The sequence below is a fragment of the Capronia coronata genome (genome assembly GCF_000585585.1).
Source record: "Capronia coronata CBS 617.96 chromosome Unknown acBCG-supercont1.7, whole genome shotgun sequence".
NCBI lineage: Eukaryota > Fungi > Ascomycota > Eurotiomycetes > Chaetothyriales > Herpotrichiellaceae > Capronia > Capronia coronata.
In genome coordinates, this window is record NW_006912899.1 from 883349 (window position 1) to 900971 (window position 17623).

The 17623-nt window shown below is 50.1% G+C and overlaps 3 protein-coding genes across 3 annotated transcripts; 1 reads left to right on the plus strand and 2 right to left on the minus strand.

Annotated features, from left to right (window-relative positions):
• Positions 1-5754: 5754 nt before the first annotated feature.
• On the minus strand, positions 5755-8493 carry A1O1_07885 (uncharacterized protein; the record flags this gene model as incomplete). The annotated part of the gene is made up of 1 exon (XM_007728751.1): positions 5755-8493. One exon carries the CDS (start codon positions 8491-8493, stop codon positions 5755-5757), a length of 2739 nt encoding a protein of 912 aa, XP_007726941.1.
• Positions 8494-10491: 1998 nt separating this feature from the next.
• Positions 10492-12339, minus strand: A1O1_07886 (uncharacterized protein; the record flags this gene model as incomplete). The annotated part of the gene is made up of 1 exon (XM_007728752.1): positions 10492-12339. The coding sequence occupies one exon, from the start codon at positions 12337-12339 to the stop codon at positions 10492-10494; it is 1848 nt and encodes a 615-aa protein (XP_007726942.1).
• Positions 12340-14288: 1949 nt separating this feature from the next.
• A1O1_07887 (uncharacterized protein) lies at positions 14289-16541 on the plus strand (the record flags this gene model as incomplete). The annotated part of the gene is made up of 4 exons (XM_007728753.1): positions 14289-14488; positions 14559-14887; positions 14947-15165; positions 15223-16541. 4 exons carry the CDS (start codon positions 14289-14291, stop codon positions 16539-16541), a joined length of 2067 nt encoding a protein of 688 aa, XP_007726943.1.
• Between the last annotated feature and the right edge of the window lie 1082 nt (positions 16542-17623).

Genomic DNA, 17623 nt, shown 5'->3' on the forward strand with positions numbered 1-17623 from the left:
AGTCGTTCTCTGTTTTCGTCGCCGGTATATTCGCTGGTGACGTGGTGATTTCTTTCAACAATGAGGCCCTGCAATATGTCTGTGTTGATGCCGAATCAGACTTCTTAGTTGACAGTACTTCTTCGAGCATATTGAACAGGAGAATGGCTGTTCGTCAGTGCCAACGTGCTTCTTGTCGTGTTCTTTGAGACTGGTTTGATCTTTGAACTTCTCCTGACATATTGAACAGGAGACTGGCTATTCGTCAGGGACATCATACTTCTTATGGTGCATACTTTGGTGGTGAGGGAGGCCTTAAAGACTGCTCCTTGACATTGGACACTCTGAACCAAGTAATAAGCTACCGCGTTGTGCCGTGTCGTCGGTAAGAACTTGTTCGTGGGAGATCTGCGGTGGTATGTCGATTGCTTCGCTTTCTCTGGATGCTGAACCATATATTGAGATATCTGTGTGTATATTGTCCTTACTTCCCATGAATACACCTTGGCTTGTATTATAACCGTGTGGTTGCGGTATCGTAGACTGCGGCGGAGTGGGCAATATCGAAAGGTTTTGAGTGTTCCACCCGGTACTGAAGGATGCCAAAGGATATGGTTCCTTCGTAATGGCTTGTTGCGGATAGTCTGGTGACCTTACTGGAATGGAAGATGAACCTTGGCACGACAGAGAGTCCATTTCTCGTTGAGGCGGTAAGTGCCATCGCACTCAAAGGCGGAGTCACCTTCCCACGGGCATCCACATGCCCAAGTGGGATTCGGGAGAGAGTGTAGTTTCATGGTCATATGGGTCATGTTTGCCGTGCCACAAGGGCTGAAGGTTTGCCAAACGAATGTGAAGGACAGAATGAGGCGAAGAAAAACGGACGGTGAGAAGAATGGGAGGTAGGAACGTCAGGTGTATTTTGTACTGTATCTGGAAGCATGTATCGAGGTCTGTCCTTCCAGTCTTATTGTCCCTTCGTAGGGCCTAAGCTTTGTGAATCTGACAACAACGTCAAAAGAAACTAATGAAACCAATGCACCACTAGACCCTTCATTCTGAGGCGACTCTGAGAGATGTGGAGGCTACAAGTCGACCGTGCTTCCTAGCTCCATCAGTGCCGTACCGTACCATGCCTTTCCTCGAGGGCGGCCATCCAGTAGTGTAATCCCGTCGCTACCAACAAGATCCTTTTCCTCGTGTTAGCAGGATGCGAATATAGCGCGGTGGGACCACCCAAAGGAAGGTGTATACGGATAAGAAGACTGCTTGGTTGAAGGGATCGGTGAAAAGAGACATGTCAGACGGCTCCATCTCGTCCGCCGCTCGTGCCGGGCCGAGTGCTCTGATTCGAAATCTGGATACGCCGGATGAGTGGATGGGTTTGACAGCTCAACGCTGGGGGATCAGCCAGGCTTTTCATGTAGATTCTGAAGCACGAGAACGGATGACGGCTAGCAAGAGCCACATGTCGAACATGGGTCAGCGTCCAGACATCATACGCTTCCCGCAGGTGGCGTTCATACACAGGACGCAGCTTGCGGATACTGTCGAGCAGAGTCTTTCTAAAACATCCTCAAACTATTCACCAAAGCTCCAGTCATTAAACCCTCCCAATTTCATGTCATCGTCTGCTCGCAATTGCTTCGCCGTCCTCTTTTCCCCTTTCTTTCTGGTTTCCTTGCCCTCATACTCGACAGTAAAACATCCTCCATCCCTAAAGGGACATAACAACTCAGAATCTTTACAATTTTTGGGCTGCACTCGTTTCCCATGGTCATGGAACCGACACGCGCCCCCTTGTCGAAGAGATTCCCGGTCCCATCGTCGTATTTGCGCCTCAATGTAGTCTGTTGTAAGCGCAGGCACCTTTGACAGCGCCTGGAGCCATGTGTCCTCGTCTTCATCACTACGGTCTGGGCCATGTGCGCTTATTGTGCCCAGCGCAGCACGATAGAGCCGTAACAGCCAACTGCTGGGAGTCAAGTGTTTGTATTTCAGTGAGACTGACTCGGGGGTTAGGCGCCATAAACCAGAGTGTAGCTGCTGGCGGATGCGATCTGACACTTGCCACCCCAGGGCATGGATCTGGTATTTTTCTTCCAGATCTGCTAGTGTATCCACCTCTGCAAAACTAGCATCGTGCCGAAGGTGTGGATCCTCCATCATCGACCAACGGTAAAATTCGCATAGCGTAGCGGAGGAGACGTTCTCGAGAGTCAGCGGACTCTGTTCAGTGTACTCGCCCAATTTGCACAACTCGGTGAAGCTAGGAGACCGCTTGGTCAGGAAGTCCTGGGGAAACCACAGAATTTCTTCGGGCCGTGAGTCAGTCCGCACAGGGACGCGTTCGCTCTGACTCCATCTGCTGAAGTTGTTAGTCAGGTTTTATGGGGAAGTCCTACATACGACAGCCAGTGGCGTAGATTATCCTGCGCAGCAGCTGCGACTCCAAGATTCACCTCTTGATTTCCTCGCTTCATGTCGACGACACTTTTAAGCAGGATATTAAACCGGTGTTACTGCCACAAATAGCTTTGACTGGCAACGAAAAGTGATCCGCTTTCTCGGGTCTCAGAGTATTGAGGAGAGTCGTGCAACAACAGATATAGTGCGTGCAGCTAGAGCCTTGACGGAGGTAGCATTGATGTCTCTGCGCCTCGCCAAAGGCGATTTTACTTGCATCCCTACCTTATGCTCTTTTGCTCTTTTGCTCTCGATTGACCCTGCAGGCGTTCCCCTGCGCCGAATGATTGCTGCCCAATGCCGAAGCCAGACCCAAATAAGAATTATTTTCTTGGCGGCGATCAACTCTCACCCCGCCTAGTGCCCCGCCCAGTGCCCCGCCTGAAAGCCACGTCACTTTCTTCGAAATCACTTGACCAAGTAGGCTGATTATCAACAGGTCGCAGACGACGGTCCCATCTTATACGAGGTAGGGGCAGTTTCTGGTCTGCTGATTTGGTCTTCTTTGAGCTATCGGAAGGATGCAAGTTACAGGCAGTTTCGTAACGAAATAATAAATCATAGCCAAAGCTGAGTTAATCTAGACGACGTGGACTGTCCTTGACTTCTGGTTGGAGCTAGGAATCTTTCATTGTCACTTTTATCGATTTTATCGATTTTCGTCCGGTCAGTCAGACTGAATCACTCAACACTCCTAAGCAAGACGACAAGGCACCAAACGCCGCTCCAGCAGGCAGGAAGAGAGGCTCGAAGGGGCCTTCTTCCCAGGCCGTTGATGGAAAATATGGATTTCCTGGAGTGTAGTTCGCCTCGTGGAGGAGGCCACAGCCCTAATACGGCTTTGCAGACTGACAGCACTACTAAACAGGTAATAAGATCACCCTTTGTCCCCTTTTTCAGAAAAGGCCATCTTCCCGATGAGCACTAGAACGAAGACACACTGGCGCTTCCCATACCAAAGTCCTTCACATCCTCAAAGTGTTGGTTGTCCTGAATACCATTATCATCCTCGGGATACTCACACTTCAGAGGCTTCCCGTTCACGTGTCCCACAGCAGCTCCTGGTTCTTCATCTTCGACAGGTTCTAATTTCAAGATCGCAAATTCTGGGAAGAGAATCACGAACACGTACTGGAAATCTGCAACGATACCAGCATAGCCATTTTCCTTGAATAAAAGGGAATGGTAGTAGCCTTGTGTGAAGAATTGGAGTGCTTTAGCATAGCTTGTACCGGACTTAGATAGTTGTGTTGTTCGCCATGGGTCTGATTTCCTCAGGTTGTCCTTTGTCGCCCAGGTTTGATAGCTCTGTCGATGTGAAGGCAATCCAGGGTTGAAAATTTTCGTCTCAACCTGCAATAGTACACGACGTGCACCGTGCGGGCGTCCATGAATTTGCGAGTAACAGGCACGGAAAGGGACAACCCGCATCCCAGGGAAGTTTTCATTCAGATAGACATTGGTGAAGAGTCCGATTTCGTTCAAAGTGCCGAAGCTCAAATTCTGTGACGTGAGATGCCAGAATAATTTCCGAGTTTCCATGGCGAGAACTTTGAAATGAACAGTGTCTGGAGGGAAAACGCTGTTTGGAGGTGGAGTGCTGTTCAACTTCAGAATAGAGAGGCATGCCAAATTGTGACATGGCAAACTGTCTGAGTTCTGGCACTTTATAGGTTCGAGTTGGTGGCATACTCGAAGGTAACCATCGATGCGGAACGAAGCATGCTCGTTATCCGAGGCTATTCTGAAGTGACAGCCTTGGTAGGCCCCATCAAACAGTAGTGGATCGAGGCAGTGACAGTCAAAGGATTTCGTAACTTTGGCACACTTGCCGTCCCCAGAGGAAGGTTCCATCAAATGAAGCGAGGGTGGATGACAACGCCCATAGCAACTTCGCCATACAAGGCCCATTGTTGTCTGCATTTCTTGCTTCTTGTCATCGAAGTTGAATTCAGTGAAACAAGCGAATATCTTGCTTCCCTGATCACATGTCGTAGACGCAGTTCCAACCTTGGGCCCACTGACCACCACATTGCCGCTGGCCGCAACGATGATGAAGTTGTACAACATCTAAGGCGCAGATCCGGACACTTCGAAGGAACCTGGTATGAGGCGTTCTGTGAAAGACATATTGCTGAAGTGCCTGGAAAGTCCAGGAAGCAAGACATAAGAGATAAGACTCAAAAAAAATGTCCTGGAGACCGAGCAATGGAGGAGAGGATTTTTCCATACAATGTGAGCACAGTCGAGGGGATATTTATGCGATCAACCCGCGGCTACGCATCATTTGCAAGCTTGACCAAGTAGGCTGTTCTGAGACTGTACGAGGCCAACGAGGCGAACAAGGTGACCAGTCAAGCCAGCCTTATGCGTGGAATACCAAGATTCTGGTCCAAACATAGATTTGGACCAGGATCTTGGCTAGGCATAATGACTAACTTGAGTTATACATAGGCGGTCACCTTACTACTAGACTACCTAATTTCGTGTGATACTAGTGGACGACAGGTGCTTACATTATACAATCGACTTTTGAAAGGTGGCCATCTCATATTTAGATTGAACCGTATTTTCTGATGCTGGTGGGCAGCGGATGTATATACTATACAATAGCCTTTTGAAAGGTGGTCATCTCACGTTGACATTAGTGAGCATTCTCTGATATGGGTGGGCGACAAATGTTATATTATATAGTCGCCTTTTGAAAGGTGGCCATCTCGCGTTGATATTGCTGAGCATTCTCTGACATGGGTGGGCGACAGGCACTATTATGATGGCCGAAACCAACCTCGTAAACGTAAATTGGGACATAGATTCCTTGATGCTGGTGGACGTCGCGACCTCAGGGGTTGAACTGAACGGGGAGGAATAACTATATTCCGAAAACAGCTAGGCTGCTTTTGGACATACGGCAACTTATCCGACGAGGCTGGCCCCACTGCAACCATATTTCCACGTATGTTGTCTGATATTGAACGATGTTAACTTCATGTCGGACTATGTTTGAATTATGAAATCATATCGCAAACTATGATGTCGTATTAGCCAGACTATTGATTTGCATGCTGAATACACTTGATTTCTATGGCGCTGCCATACTAACTGAATGCCTCTTGTATGGCTCTTTCGCCCCTTCCAACGCCAAATTCACCTTCTCTCCTAACGCAATTTCACCAACTCCCATCTACTGCAATTTACTGCCACCATATACCATGATGGTCTACACCACTGTCTGGCCGCGTTGATTGGCCAGCCTTGCTCCACTACTTTCTCCACTCCTTGCTCCCCTCCTTGCTCCCTCCTTGACCTCTATGAGGCATAGATATCCTGTGCCAACTGCACCATCTGAGCTCTCTGGCGCTCAAACTCCACAACCCACGACCGAACCAAGCCCAAGTACTGTCGCCATGCTATCCAGGTAATCCTATTCTGGTAGACAGCCATTGTCTCACCCTCTGCCGGATTCGGGTTTCTCATCATGTAAACTCTCCTCAGCAGACTTGCCGGATTGAGAGCGGCCAGGTCTTCATCCCCAGCGAACTCGGCGTATCGGTCCGCGGCCATTTGTGTCCACTGGCCTTGTCTGCGCCGATACGCATTCCGTGTTGCCTGGAAAACGGCGCTTTCAGAGGTCGTCGAATTGCGCAGCCTCTCAATCTCCACCAGGACCGCCATGGCCCGCTCTTGCTGTTGAATGACGCCCTGCTGGAGTTGCTGAACGGTCATGTTGTCCATTGAAGGACCGGCTGGCTGTGAGGCGGGAGGAGCCGAGGACGAAGACGAAGGCAAGACAGGACCCGGTGGCAACGCAGGCATGATAGCCAGAGCTCGGCCAACACCAGCACCGGCAACAGCACCAGCACCAGCACCCCCACGACGAGGCTTTGGGAGAGGCGAGCCAGCTTGTGATGCAGTAGGCTGTGCCGGCCCAGCAGATCCGCCAGCAGATCCGCCAGCATTGCCATCGTTGTCCTTCTTTTCATCGTCGTCGGAGTCATTGTCGGCCTTCCTCTTCTGAGGAACTCTCTTCTTTCCAGTCTCCTCCCGGGTCATCTGGTCTACTTCACGACCAAATGCGGCCTGAATGTAGTTCCACGGCCGGGTATTTGCCTCAGCATGCCTATATCCAGCAGGCAAAGCTTGCCAAATCCCCTCGGCAGTCCAGGATTCAGCCATGAAGATGCGAAGCATCGATCCCCACACATGGTTGGGATACAAACGGCAGATTTCTTCCAGAGACAGTCTGGCCGGCAAGATTTCGTCTGAAGCTGGATATTCGTCCGATGCAGCTCGGCCAGTACGACCACGGTCCACTCGGATCGGGAACATCGTGCGAGGAACAGTGTCGTCCCCAAAGAAGGCGAGCTGGTCCAGTCCTGATCGTCGACCACGGCCCAAAGCGATTGACTGCTGCGGTGGTGGGATGTTGGCTGGAAATCGTTGATGTGGACCGGAAGTTGGCATCACAGCCCGCACTCGAGGAGGTCGAGTACTGTTTCGATTTCGTGACTGAGACTGTGGCTGCACAGGTGTTGCATTGCTGGCGTGTGCTGTATTGCCCTGGGTTATCGGAGTGTTCAACACATTGCCTGCTGGTGCATACATGTTTGGAAGTGGGACTGCCACATTCGATACAGGCGTTCCATTTCTCGAGGTCATCGGTGCACCTTGGCCCATTGCTCCAAAATTTGGTAGCTGATTGCCATGCTGATCGAAGCCGCCGATGTTGGTATTAAAAGCATAGCCATTGCTTTCAATGCCCATCTGCCCTTGAGCATGACCAGTGGTGAGCAAGATTGACTGACCATTTGGAAGAAAAGTCTGATTGCCGGTACCAATGGCTGGCCATCCCGGAGCCGCGAATTGTTGCTGACCACCCATGTTCTGGAATACTGGAAAAGTAGCAGAACCATGAAATCCATGGCCTGAGACATTTGGCAGTGGTAGATTGGTGCTCCATACGACGTTCCCATGTTTATCTTGGAGTACCAGTCTGCTTTGAAATGGACCCTGCTGTGCATCATGGTCTGGTTGCTGGATGTCTCCTTGAGGATGCCGCAAGGTGCTGCCTGCATTGCAACCCATGTCGTTGGCGACGAAAGGATCTGGCAGAGATGGATTGACATGATCATTACCCAAGGGCATGGTAGGATTCGGATCGGTGTCTTGATACACACTCTCGTCTTCGCCATTCCCGATGACCTCGTCCCATGCTGATGCCAAATTCCTATTGCCAGGCACATTGAAGTCTGTCACATCTTGGTTGAGTCGAAACGCCGGAGGCTCCTGGTTGAAGTTGCCTCGAGTATTCATGTTGTTTTGCAGCGAGGCATTCCATGGTGGGTTGAAGGTGTTTGGATCTTGAACAATACCAGAATCCGTATCCATGGCATTCATGCCACCGATGTCTGAACGGCCGTGGAGATTGGCATTGTCACCACCCATCATCAAGGTATCAGGCTGTGTCTCACCATTGCCCTGATACTGGAATGCCTGTGTCTCCGTATCGTCATACTGGAAATGCTGTGGCTCGGCGACATCTCGGTATGGATAAGGCTGTGTCTCGGCGGGATGATGACCTGAGAAAGACCGTGTATTGCCAACCTCTTGTTCTTGAAATGCAAGCAACTCATCATGCTGGACATTGTGATGACCCTGGACATTCTCACCATGCTGGAGAGCAGGAAGAAGGTCTGATTGTGCAGTCTGGGCACTTGGATCTTGCACAGCATATGTGCTACCGATCTGAAGGGTTCTGTTGTCGATCTGAGGGTTCTGAGTATTTTCGATCTGAAAACCCACTTCATTGTCGACCTCATGCTGCACATTGCTGTCGACTTGGTTGTTTGCAGTGCTGCCAATGCTAGGATTGATGTTTCTGTCGATCTGTGCTTGGACAGCATCGTCGAAAGTGCCTGCAGTGTCAAACAAAGGCTCCCAGTCGCCGATACCAGGAGGAGGGAGAAGGTTGTCTAGGTTGACGTCCTGAAAGAGGAGATCATCGTCATAAGTACCACCAGGACGGCCTGGATATCCTGAAGGATCCATGATATGACAGTCGTCAAAGGAAGTGTGTGACAAAGAATAGGATCACTGAAGAGAGAAGGTTGACTGTTTTTGTGACAATGGTGGTTGATGGTGTTGAGTAGAGGGAAACGGAGTGGATTCTTGACTGTACGAGACAAGAGATAGGATGAGAGTGCTTTGCTTGACTGTGAGAGAGAAAAGGAGTCAGTCAGTCAGTCAGTGAGGGATGCTGTGCAAGAGTGCTGTTATGGGGAAGGAATACCTAGATCGGCCTTGTCCTGATCTGATACCGGTCAGATCGACTGAAGTAGCGACGAGATCTCTCCAACCTGACGCCGTTACTCTCGAAAAGGCTGCACTCGAAGACGACTGTGATAGAAGGAAGCACTTGTGATACAGTTTGAAGCTGTTGTCGTTGTCGTTGCTGACTTCTGTGTCTTGAAGCTGTGAGGAACAGGGCGAGAGGTGGAGGTGGAGATGGTGAGGCTGCACCAGCAAAAATTGAGGAGAAATTTATACTGGCTGCACCAGATGCAGATGTTCGGGAACCGTCACGAGTCTTGCAGGTCTGGGAAATAGTATCAATACGGCTATTGTGCTTTTTGGGACAATAAGCATATGCATCTGGAACAGGGGCCTCGAAAGGAAGAATAGGAGACTACAGCACAATTCGATCTCTATTTGATTTCTATTTGAAGGTTCTTCAGCAAACCGAATACGTCTCTACTTCTTCGTCACTCTGAATGCGATTCAAACAGTCCGTCGATACTGCATTGAGCATACCCAGCAGCTGAGCGGTTCCCAGCCTTTCGAAAAGGGTCATGGGATTCTCTATCTAATTGACCCACGACTCCCAGACTTGAGCCTTGTGCCTTGCTAGCACCATAGTGATGGCATGAGGCTGAAGCATATTGTCCCAATACTGGCTCCATTTGGAATGAATCAGATTGTAGCTATAGTCTTCCCGATCTGGAATTGCTGAATGACCCGCTTCCTCCACACTCGGCGTGATGTGACAAGACTGGTCCTCAAACGGGTTAGGTTGGCTCAATGACATTCCTGGTGTGCTATTCAAAGTGAACAAGGCTACGTTTGTAGGGGGTCATGAATATGGTTTGGCAGCCAGTGATATAGCCAGTCGAACAAGCTGATGGTTGGTGAGGTTAATATTGACGAATTATAATTAAGATCGGCAAAACTGCGGAGCTACCGATCTATTGTGCCAGATGCCGAACTTTTATTCACCACCCAAGACACAATAGAAACAGAACAGGCAGCTATATCCGAAGAGACCGACCACGTGACGAAGTAGAATCAGCCAGACGTCCTGATATAGTGGCATTAGCGAAGAGATGGGCCTGGGCGGACCTTTATTGATGTCCCCATGGCCGTCTGAAACCGTCTATTTGCATGAAAAAAGAGAGCAACAGCGTCTCTTGTTCCAAAAGCAGAGGATTCGCCAACCCGCTTCTGGACCTGGCAGAAGAACATTGCAGTCTGGGTAAGACGATCTGTCTCTCTGAATTGGCGATAGCTGGCTATCTTCAACCATCTATCGAACTGATATTATTATTTCGACACATTCTAATATTCCCATTGTGCGATTGTGCCTGCAACCGATCTTGGACAGACCACAACTACAAACCGCAGTCTGTACCGATCTAACTACTAAGGACTTGTCGCCGATCACCAGAATGAATCATCTCAACATCTAACCACTCTTGAACTTACGGAACAGCCAGCCAGCTGTCTGAGCCGATCTAGACAATACATAGCTACACCTGACCTGCAGGCATCAACGGCATGTATTCACTGAAGGTACCTGGCATCACTTTTCTGCTTCGTTCTTCTTCCCCTTCCAAGCTGTTCAGCTTTGCTCGCTCTGCATTCTGTTGCCTTTGTACTGATCTGTCCAGCACAATCCATCATGTTGATAGCTCACAGACACTTGAGTTAGCTTCTTGCGAGGTTTGAGCTACAGCCATCACCTGCTCATCCACCTTCACATCCAACGACACCTTAAAGTTTCTCCTCCAACATCTGCTTCAGCCAGTCTGGGTCAGTACTCAAGACAACCGAACCGGGGTTCTGCAAGACATCCAATGAATAGTACATGCCTGATCCTGTTTGTTGATTCTGAAGTTGTACAGGTGCAGGCAAATATTGGTTCGACATCTGGACATCAGGGTCTCCTGCTCCGTGGATGGAAGATTGTGCTGTTTCGACCTCGTCGAGAATCTCTGGAGGCCATCCTGAATCTGTACTCTCAGCTTTCTGGATATGTTCGTTGTCGAAGACCATGTTATTGCTGTTACCGTTGCTTGAGGAACATTCAGGAGGAGGAATCTGAGAAGGCGGAGGCGAAATTGTGGAAGAAACACCTTGCAACCATTGCACGACATTCTCGCTGCTATTGGTGCATTGAGATATCAAAAGCTGAGCATTTTCTTGCTGCATAAGTGCATTGCATTCGTCCAGTTCCTTGTCGAAGTCGTTTGGCTCGCACATCTCAACCAGGCCACCACTCGGCAGGACCTGGTTATGGTATTGCATGTCGGAATTTTCGAGCTTTACTCTCTTTGGGAACATATCTTCGGTCTCAACCTCCCCAATAGATCGCTTGAGTGATGTAGTAGTAGCAGGAACATCACTCCCTGCCAATCCCGCATTCGCCTTGATAGCCTGATGAACAAGTCCGACTATCTTCTGACCGTTCTGCAGAACATTGTCCAGACCTGCAGTGAGCTCACGCAGCTTGGCACATATGGCTTCTTGCTGAGACAGTACGATAGACACTGCATATTGTCGGTTCAGGCTCAGCAGATCAGCTGTAACTGAATGTAAATTCGTTGAGACCATGTCATTGAAGATAGCCTTGACCTTGGAGTCGATCAGCTGGAGGAAAGCAGGACAAGCTTCAGCCGAATGGTATTGGAAAAGAGTCTGGAGGGTATGCGAGGCAGGTAACTGTGCAATTTGAAGGATCAAGGCATTTCGCTCAGTTGGCCCGATATTGGAAAGATGTGCATCGGCATCAATGATAAGGTCTGCGCACTGCCATTGTTGGGACCAATATTGAGCCATTGCAGTCTTGTATGTGTTGAATGCTTCGATTGACTCCCAAACAGGGAATTCCTGTGGCTTTGGGGCCAGAAAGGCTGGTCGTCCTGCTGCTGTGCCACTTGCAGTTCTATTGTCACGCCGTCGAGGAAATCTTCTCACCTCCTGAGCATAGGGATTGTTGAATTTGCCTTGAAGTTTGGAGCCGCCATACCGCTCAGTGCCGTCGGCCAGGCATTTGCGGATCTTGGGCGCAAGGCAGAGCTGCTTGACCTCATCTGCTGTCATGTTCTTCAGATATGTGTCGAGGCGCTTGAACAGGAAATTCGCTCGATTGTTGTGAGTCGAACAGGTGGCTATGCCGTATTGCTTGAACTCTTGGATCGCTAGAGGGTGGAGGCGACTGAATATGTCGTTGGCAGTCCAGTACCATTGAATGAAGGCATCTAGGTATTTCCCACGAAGATGGTTGGGGTATCTTGCGCAGATCTCCTCCAATGATGCCGAGTCCGGAACAGGTTCGTCGAATGATGGGAAAGACGGGATCTCATGGTATACCTTTGGTTGGTTGTCGTATCTCTTTTCTCGGATACCTGCTCTAACTGGCTTCCTCGGGTTGCCAAATGGAGTCTGTGCCGGTTGTGGTGTCGAGGTCAGAGATGATGGTGTAGGCTGCTGCAGCAACCATTGGTCCTGTGGATAGTTGACCCCTCCTGCTGGGTTGCAAGGTGCGTCTTGCATGTTGGCTGGAAGGTCACCGGAGGAATAGCCACGCGGCGATGGGTATGAAGGCTGAGATCGGTTCATGATGGATGATATCCTGATATTGAGGACCAGGCAACGAAAGCCTCAGTTAGATAGATCACTGCTCTCCAGGCGTTACGTTCCAAAAAACCGTAGCAAAACCTGGTCGGATACTGTTCACGAATAAGGAAAGTCGAAGGAGTTCAGGCCAGCTGGACTCGAGCAAGAATAGGGAACAATAGAATGCAGATGGCACACGCGCAATGTAAGTATGGAACATGATGCGCAGAGTTTTCGAACCTGGACTATATGAAGAAGGCAGATGTGCGCCATGGGTTCACATTGGCCATCGAGGCAGCCATGTCTCATTCCATTCCATTCTCCTATGGACTTGAGACATTCTGGTGAAAGGACGACATCAGACTGCGTTGTATTCGAAGTCACAAAGAGTTTCCAGTCAACATCGAGTCTCTTCTCTCGGAGGCATCGCTGCCGTTGGCCGCCTTGGGACTGCAGATTGGGCAATCCAGAGCTGCGAAGACGCATGAGAGCCGCCGGAGACTCTACACAAGAAAATCTACACTTTTCATCGTCAAGGCTATGACATCTTTCAAACCAGAGCTGACCTTACTGCCAGATACGACGATTTGGAGGATGGTTTGTACTCTAGCCTTATGTTTCACATATGAACAATGGATACGTACTTCCCTCGAGTCCTACAAAACAATGAAAGGACAAAGATTAGACAAAGATTGGACAGGCCGTACCACATATCATGGTCAACAATGGTATTCGACTCGACTGTTGACATACAAAGAACACTGGGTAGTCCACTAGGAAAAACTTTGGTTACTTCACTTGCTAAGGGGTTCAGGGGACAACAGCCTTGCCAAGACATGGAGATCTCTCCCGCGTGCGACCATCTTAGTCAGCGATCACCATTCACATGCCGCTCTAAACCCGCTTCCTTACCTTGCGATCTACACCTGCGCTCTCTGCAACTCTCCACCTTCCTAAATCTTAGCCACCCTCGAAGGCCCATCTAGTGGTCTACAACTTGTCCCACCTCTTCCTCCAAATGCACTGTTTCCCGACAAGAATAGATCGAGTGACGAGCCAAGGCAGGAACTCGGTCGCGGTTCGGTTCGAGCAAATTCGGTAAACGATAACAGAGGTAGTGAAAGAGCAGGCTCCCGGAAGATTCATCAATGACAAGCTTCGCCGACGCTGCAAAACAACAGCAGGTATCGCACGGTGTTGTACATGAGCTGGAATTGTGGCGCTTTCATTTTGGCGCATGCTATGTCCTGTTCACTACCATGGCACTTACAAGACTACGGACAAGCCTACGGACCAGAAGCCAAGAGATCTTGACCACACATTGAGAAGCTAAGTGTACACAGAAGTGCTTGATAGGATATGCCAGGAAGCTTAGGCAAATTTAGTAGGGCTGGCCAAGGCTGAGGTAGGTCTTGAACCTTTCTGGGATCTCAGGCATACTAACCTCAATTTTGTTCTACATTGCAGCCCATACGAACACTCTCTCGACATAACTCATGGCTAAGCATATCCTCGCTGCAGGATGCAATGCGTACACTTCTTCCTACCGCTGAAGTGTTTTGCTCCCGATCATATGGTCGAAGGTATTCGGTACCTGCAAAGCTGCTGCACTCTATTCCGATGGTGTGGAGATCGGCGGCCCATATCGGTATTGCGTGCTGCCAGAGTCGTATAACGCCATTACGCTACTCCACCACGTGAGCACGCGATTGCATGCCTCCGAGATATCTATGCATCTTAGCAAATGAAAAGTGCTAACCCTCAGCAATCAGAAGATCGGCATTGGAGAGTTCCCTCCACTGGCTAGGATTGATGATGCGATGTGCATACATGAGCACATCAACGCGGATTCTGGTAGGGGTGAGACGGAGCGTGGTATATTTACTTCCAGAATCTGCTCGGTGAGGATGTTTCCTCTCAAGTTTTCCTCCCCGGATTAGTCCAGCATCAACATGGCTGCCGAACTTCTCACGCAGGCTGACGGCTATGGCATTATCGTTGGTCTTTCGGTGCTGTTCTGCATCATCATCGTCGTTGCAGTCCGCATACAGAAGAGGTACCTTGCGGAGGACAGCGACCAGTCGGAGATGTTCATGGTCGCGAATCGTTCCGTAGGGACGGGGTTGACGGCCTCAGCAGTGTTCTCGAGTTGGTAAGTTCTAATGGCCAGGACATTCATCGTGTCACGTGCCACGTGTGTATTCACTGACTGTTTGCTGCAGGATGTGGATTAACGAAAGCGTCTTTTCGGCCGCCTACACGTACAAGTGGGGGATCGCGTTGCCTGTTTGGTGGGCAAGCGGCTTGTCTTTCCAGATTGCGCTCATGGCCGTGCTCGGTATTGTGGCAAAGCTGCGAGTCCCCTACGCGCATACCTCGCTCGAGATCATCAAGATGAGATATGGAAGATACGCGCACTGGCTGTTCATTCTACTGAACCTTGTCAACAATATCTTTGGCTGCGGCAGCATGATTCTCGCAGGCGCCCAGCTGGTTACGGGAATGACTGGAATGCACGTCATCGCTGCGTGTATCCTGATCCCTGCAGGAGGTAAGTGACTCGAAGGATCGATGGCGGATGTTCAAACGCTGATTCTGGTACTTTTGAAGTCGTCACCTATACGGCCCTTGGTGGCCTAAAGGCAACCTTCTTGACAGATTTCCTCCATACCACCATCGCGTTGATTCTCTTGATATACTTCTCTCTGGCCGTCTTGACGAACAAGCACATTGGTGGCATCTCGGGCTTGTACGAGAAAGTCAAAGCCACGGATGACTATATTCCTGGCAACTACGAAGGCTCTCTTCTGACCATGAAGTCCCGGAGTTGTAAGTACAAATTCGTCATATCACACCAGGATTTCACACTAATGTTCGTGTTTACAGCGGTCCTGTTCGGCCTTGTGCTGAAGTTTGGCAACCTTGCCCTTGTGCTCATGGACACGGCGTTCTGGCAGAAGTCGTTCGCTTCCGAAGTGCACTCGACAGTGCCGGCATATGACCTGGTCTCAATTGTCATCATCGCCATCCCCTGGTGCACCGGAACCATCATCGGTCTCAGCGCCCGCGCAATCGAAAAGACTCCTATCTGGTTCGACTATCCCAATAGGTTGACTCTTACTCAGGTCAACTCCGGCCTCGTGATGCCATACGTGCTGAGATCTCTGCTTGGCACCGGTGCCACTGCCGGTCTGCTGGTGCTCATCTTCATGGCCATCACCAGCACCGTCTCTTCGTCCATGATTGCAGTCAGCAGTATCATCTCTCTCGACTTTTTCCGCACCTACATCGACCCGCGTGCATCCGACCGCAAGACCCTCCAGGTCAGTCACTGGGGTGTGATCTTCCACGGCTGCTTTATGGCAGGCTTTGCCATCATGCTCGAGTACGCCGGCGCAACAAACAACTGGTCTACTTACTTCCGACCAATTGTTGCTTGTCCTGGCATCCTGCCCATGATTCTAACGCTCCTCTGGTCTCGACAAACCAAGTTGGCGGCCATCCTGGCTCCCATTCTTGGGCTGATGTCCGGCCTTGCAACCTGGCTGTCCCTGTCCTGGGTTTGGTCTGGTGCCATAAACATTCAAACCACGCAGGAACAGCTGCCAGGTCTTTACGGGGCCATCGTCTCTTTCTTCTCCCCAGCTCTCTATTCTGTCATCATCTCTTTGGTCTGGCCGAGCCGATTTGACTGGCGCGAATTCCTGAGGATTGACCTTATCGAAGACAAGAGCCAACCGAGTAGCTCTCTGCAGTCCGAGCTACCCAGTAGCGAAGCCGTCAACGAGACACTCAAAACGGCGGACGGCTCTTCCGGGAAAGGAACCTACCTCACAGGCGGAGAAAAGGAGAGCGGCCCACCACCGATTCGAAAACCAAGTACTCAACTGAATGCTCGAGTCCCCCTCGACGAAGTGGTCCACCCCTTCGATGAACCGACACTCAGACATATCAGAAAGTGGTTCAGATATGCCAGCATTTACTTCGTTGTCAACGTCCTGGTGACCATCGTCCTGTGGCCTTTGCCTTTATACCGGGACTACATCTTCACAAAGACCTTCTTTGGCGGCTGGGTCACCATGGCCATCATCTGGCATTTCGCAGCCATGTTCGCTGTCATTGTATATCCATTCTATGACGGGAGACATGAGATCGCTCGGGCGGTTCGCGGAATTGTGGAGGAGTTGAAAGGAAGGAGGAGATGAGACGACACTAACTTGAATGACTACGAACAATATACTAAAAGTATAGAGAGATGATAGATTACGATTGGATAAAAGCGCCGGATTTAGCATTCTATGTAGACCTATGAAAATCTAGAATAGATATTTAGATAGCCAGCGTAGGTTGGGGAACCAAAGGTCATCAAATTACTACAGGATACATTTACTGATTTGAGCACGCTTCGCGCGGCTTGGCCCAGATCTCACAGAGGTCAAGCTTGGCATTATTGTCTCTGCCACGGCCTGGTTGTTGCATAAGATGGTGAAGTATTCTGCCTCCGATCTCTGCTCCACGCGATCGAGTTCAGGAGGCGTCCTCGCTCGTGACGCATTGATAGTCTCGTCGCAACGCTGGATCTGCCAGTAGCTCCACCGGCATTGCCATCGTTGCCGTCCTTTTTGTCTTCATCGTCCGATTCATTGTCGGCAGGATCCTCCGTCTGCAGCCGAGTGACAAGAGGATCTTTCTTCGTCCTCAGACCCGTCATCGTTGCCGTCGCTGAGCCCCCTCTTGCGTTTTCCTCCTAAGTTTATTTATGGTTTCTTGAAATCGTCCTCCAACAGGTCCAAACCGCGTTCCGGAGGACTGCATCGTTAGAAAGGAAGGGGACACATGAGCAGACCTACCAGCGAGGGAGCCAGACACATTCACTCCATCATGGCTTACCAGCTTGGTGACCATCCAGCCTTGTCCCAGCCTGGTGTGGTCTGGTGCCTGACAAAAGAGGTCGATGCTGAGCCTTCTCTAAGTCCAGTCTCCATCTCGTCAACGGACATAGTATCACATCAAACTTTTATAGCCACAAGCTCAAGCACTGGCAATTGATGTTGTGGGTATCGGCTGTGATCCCTTTCCAAACCAATGTGCCCACAAATCAGTACATACCATGATGTGTGGAACATAATTGTACATGTTAGCGACATCCGCCAGTCCGGCACATATAAAGCTGAGAACTGAGGCGGTCGCATCTGGTTCTGCATTCCAGGCGGAAAAAGGGTCGGAGACCAGATCTTACCAGGGCTATCAGGGTAGATGGACTGGCTGGGACAGGGTTTAGGTGCAC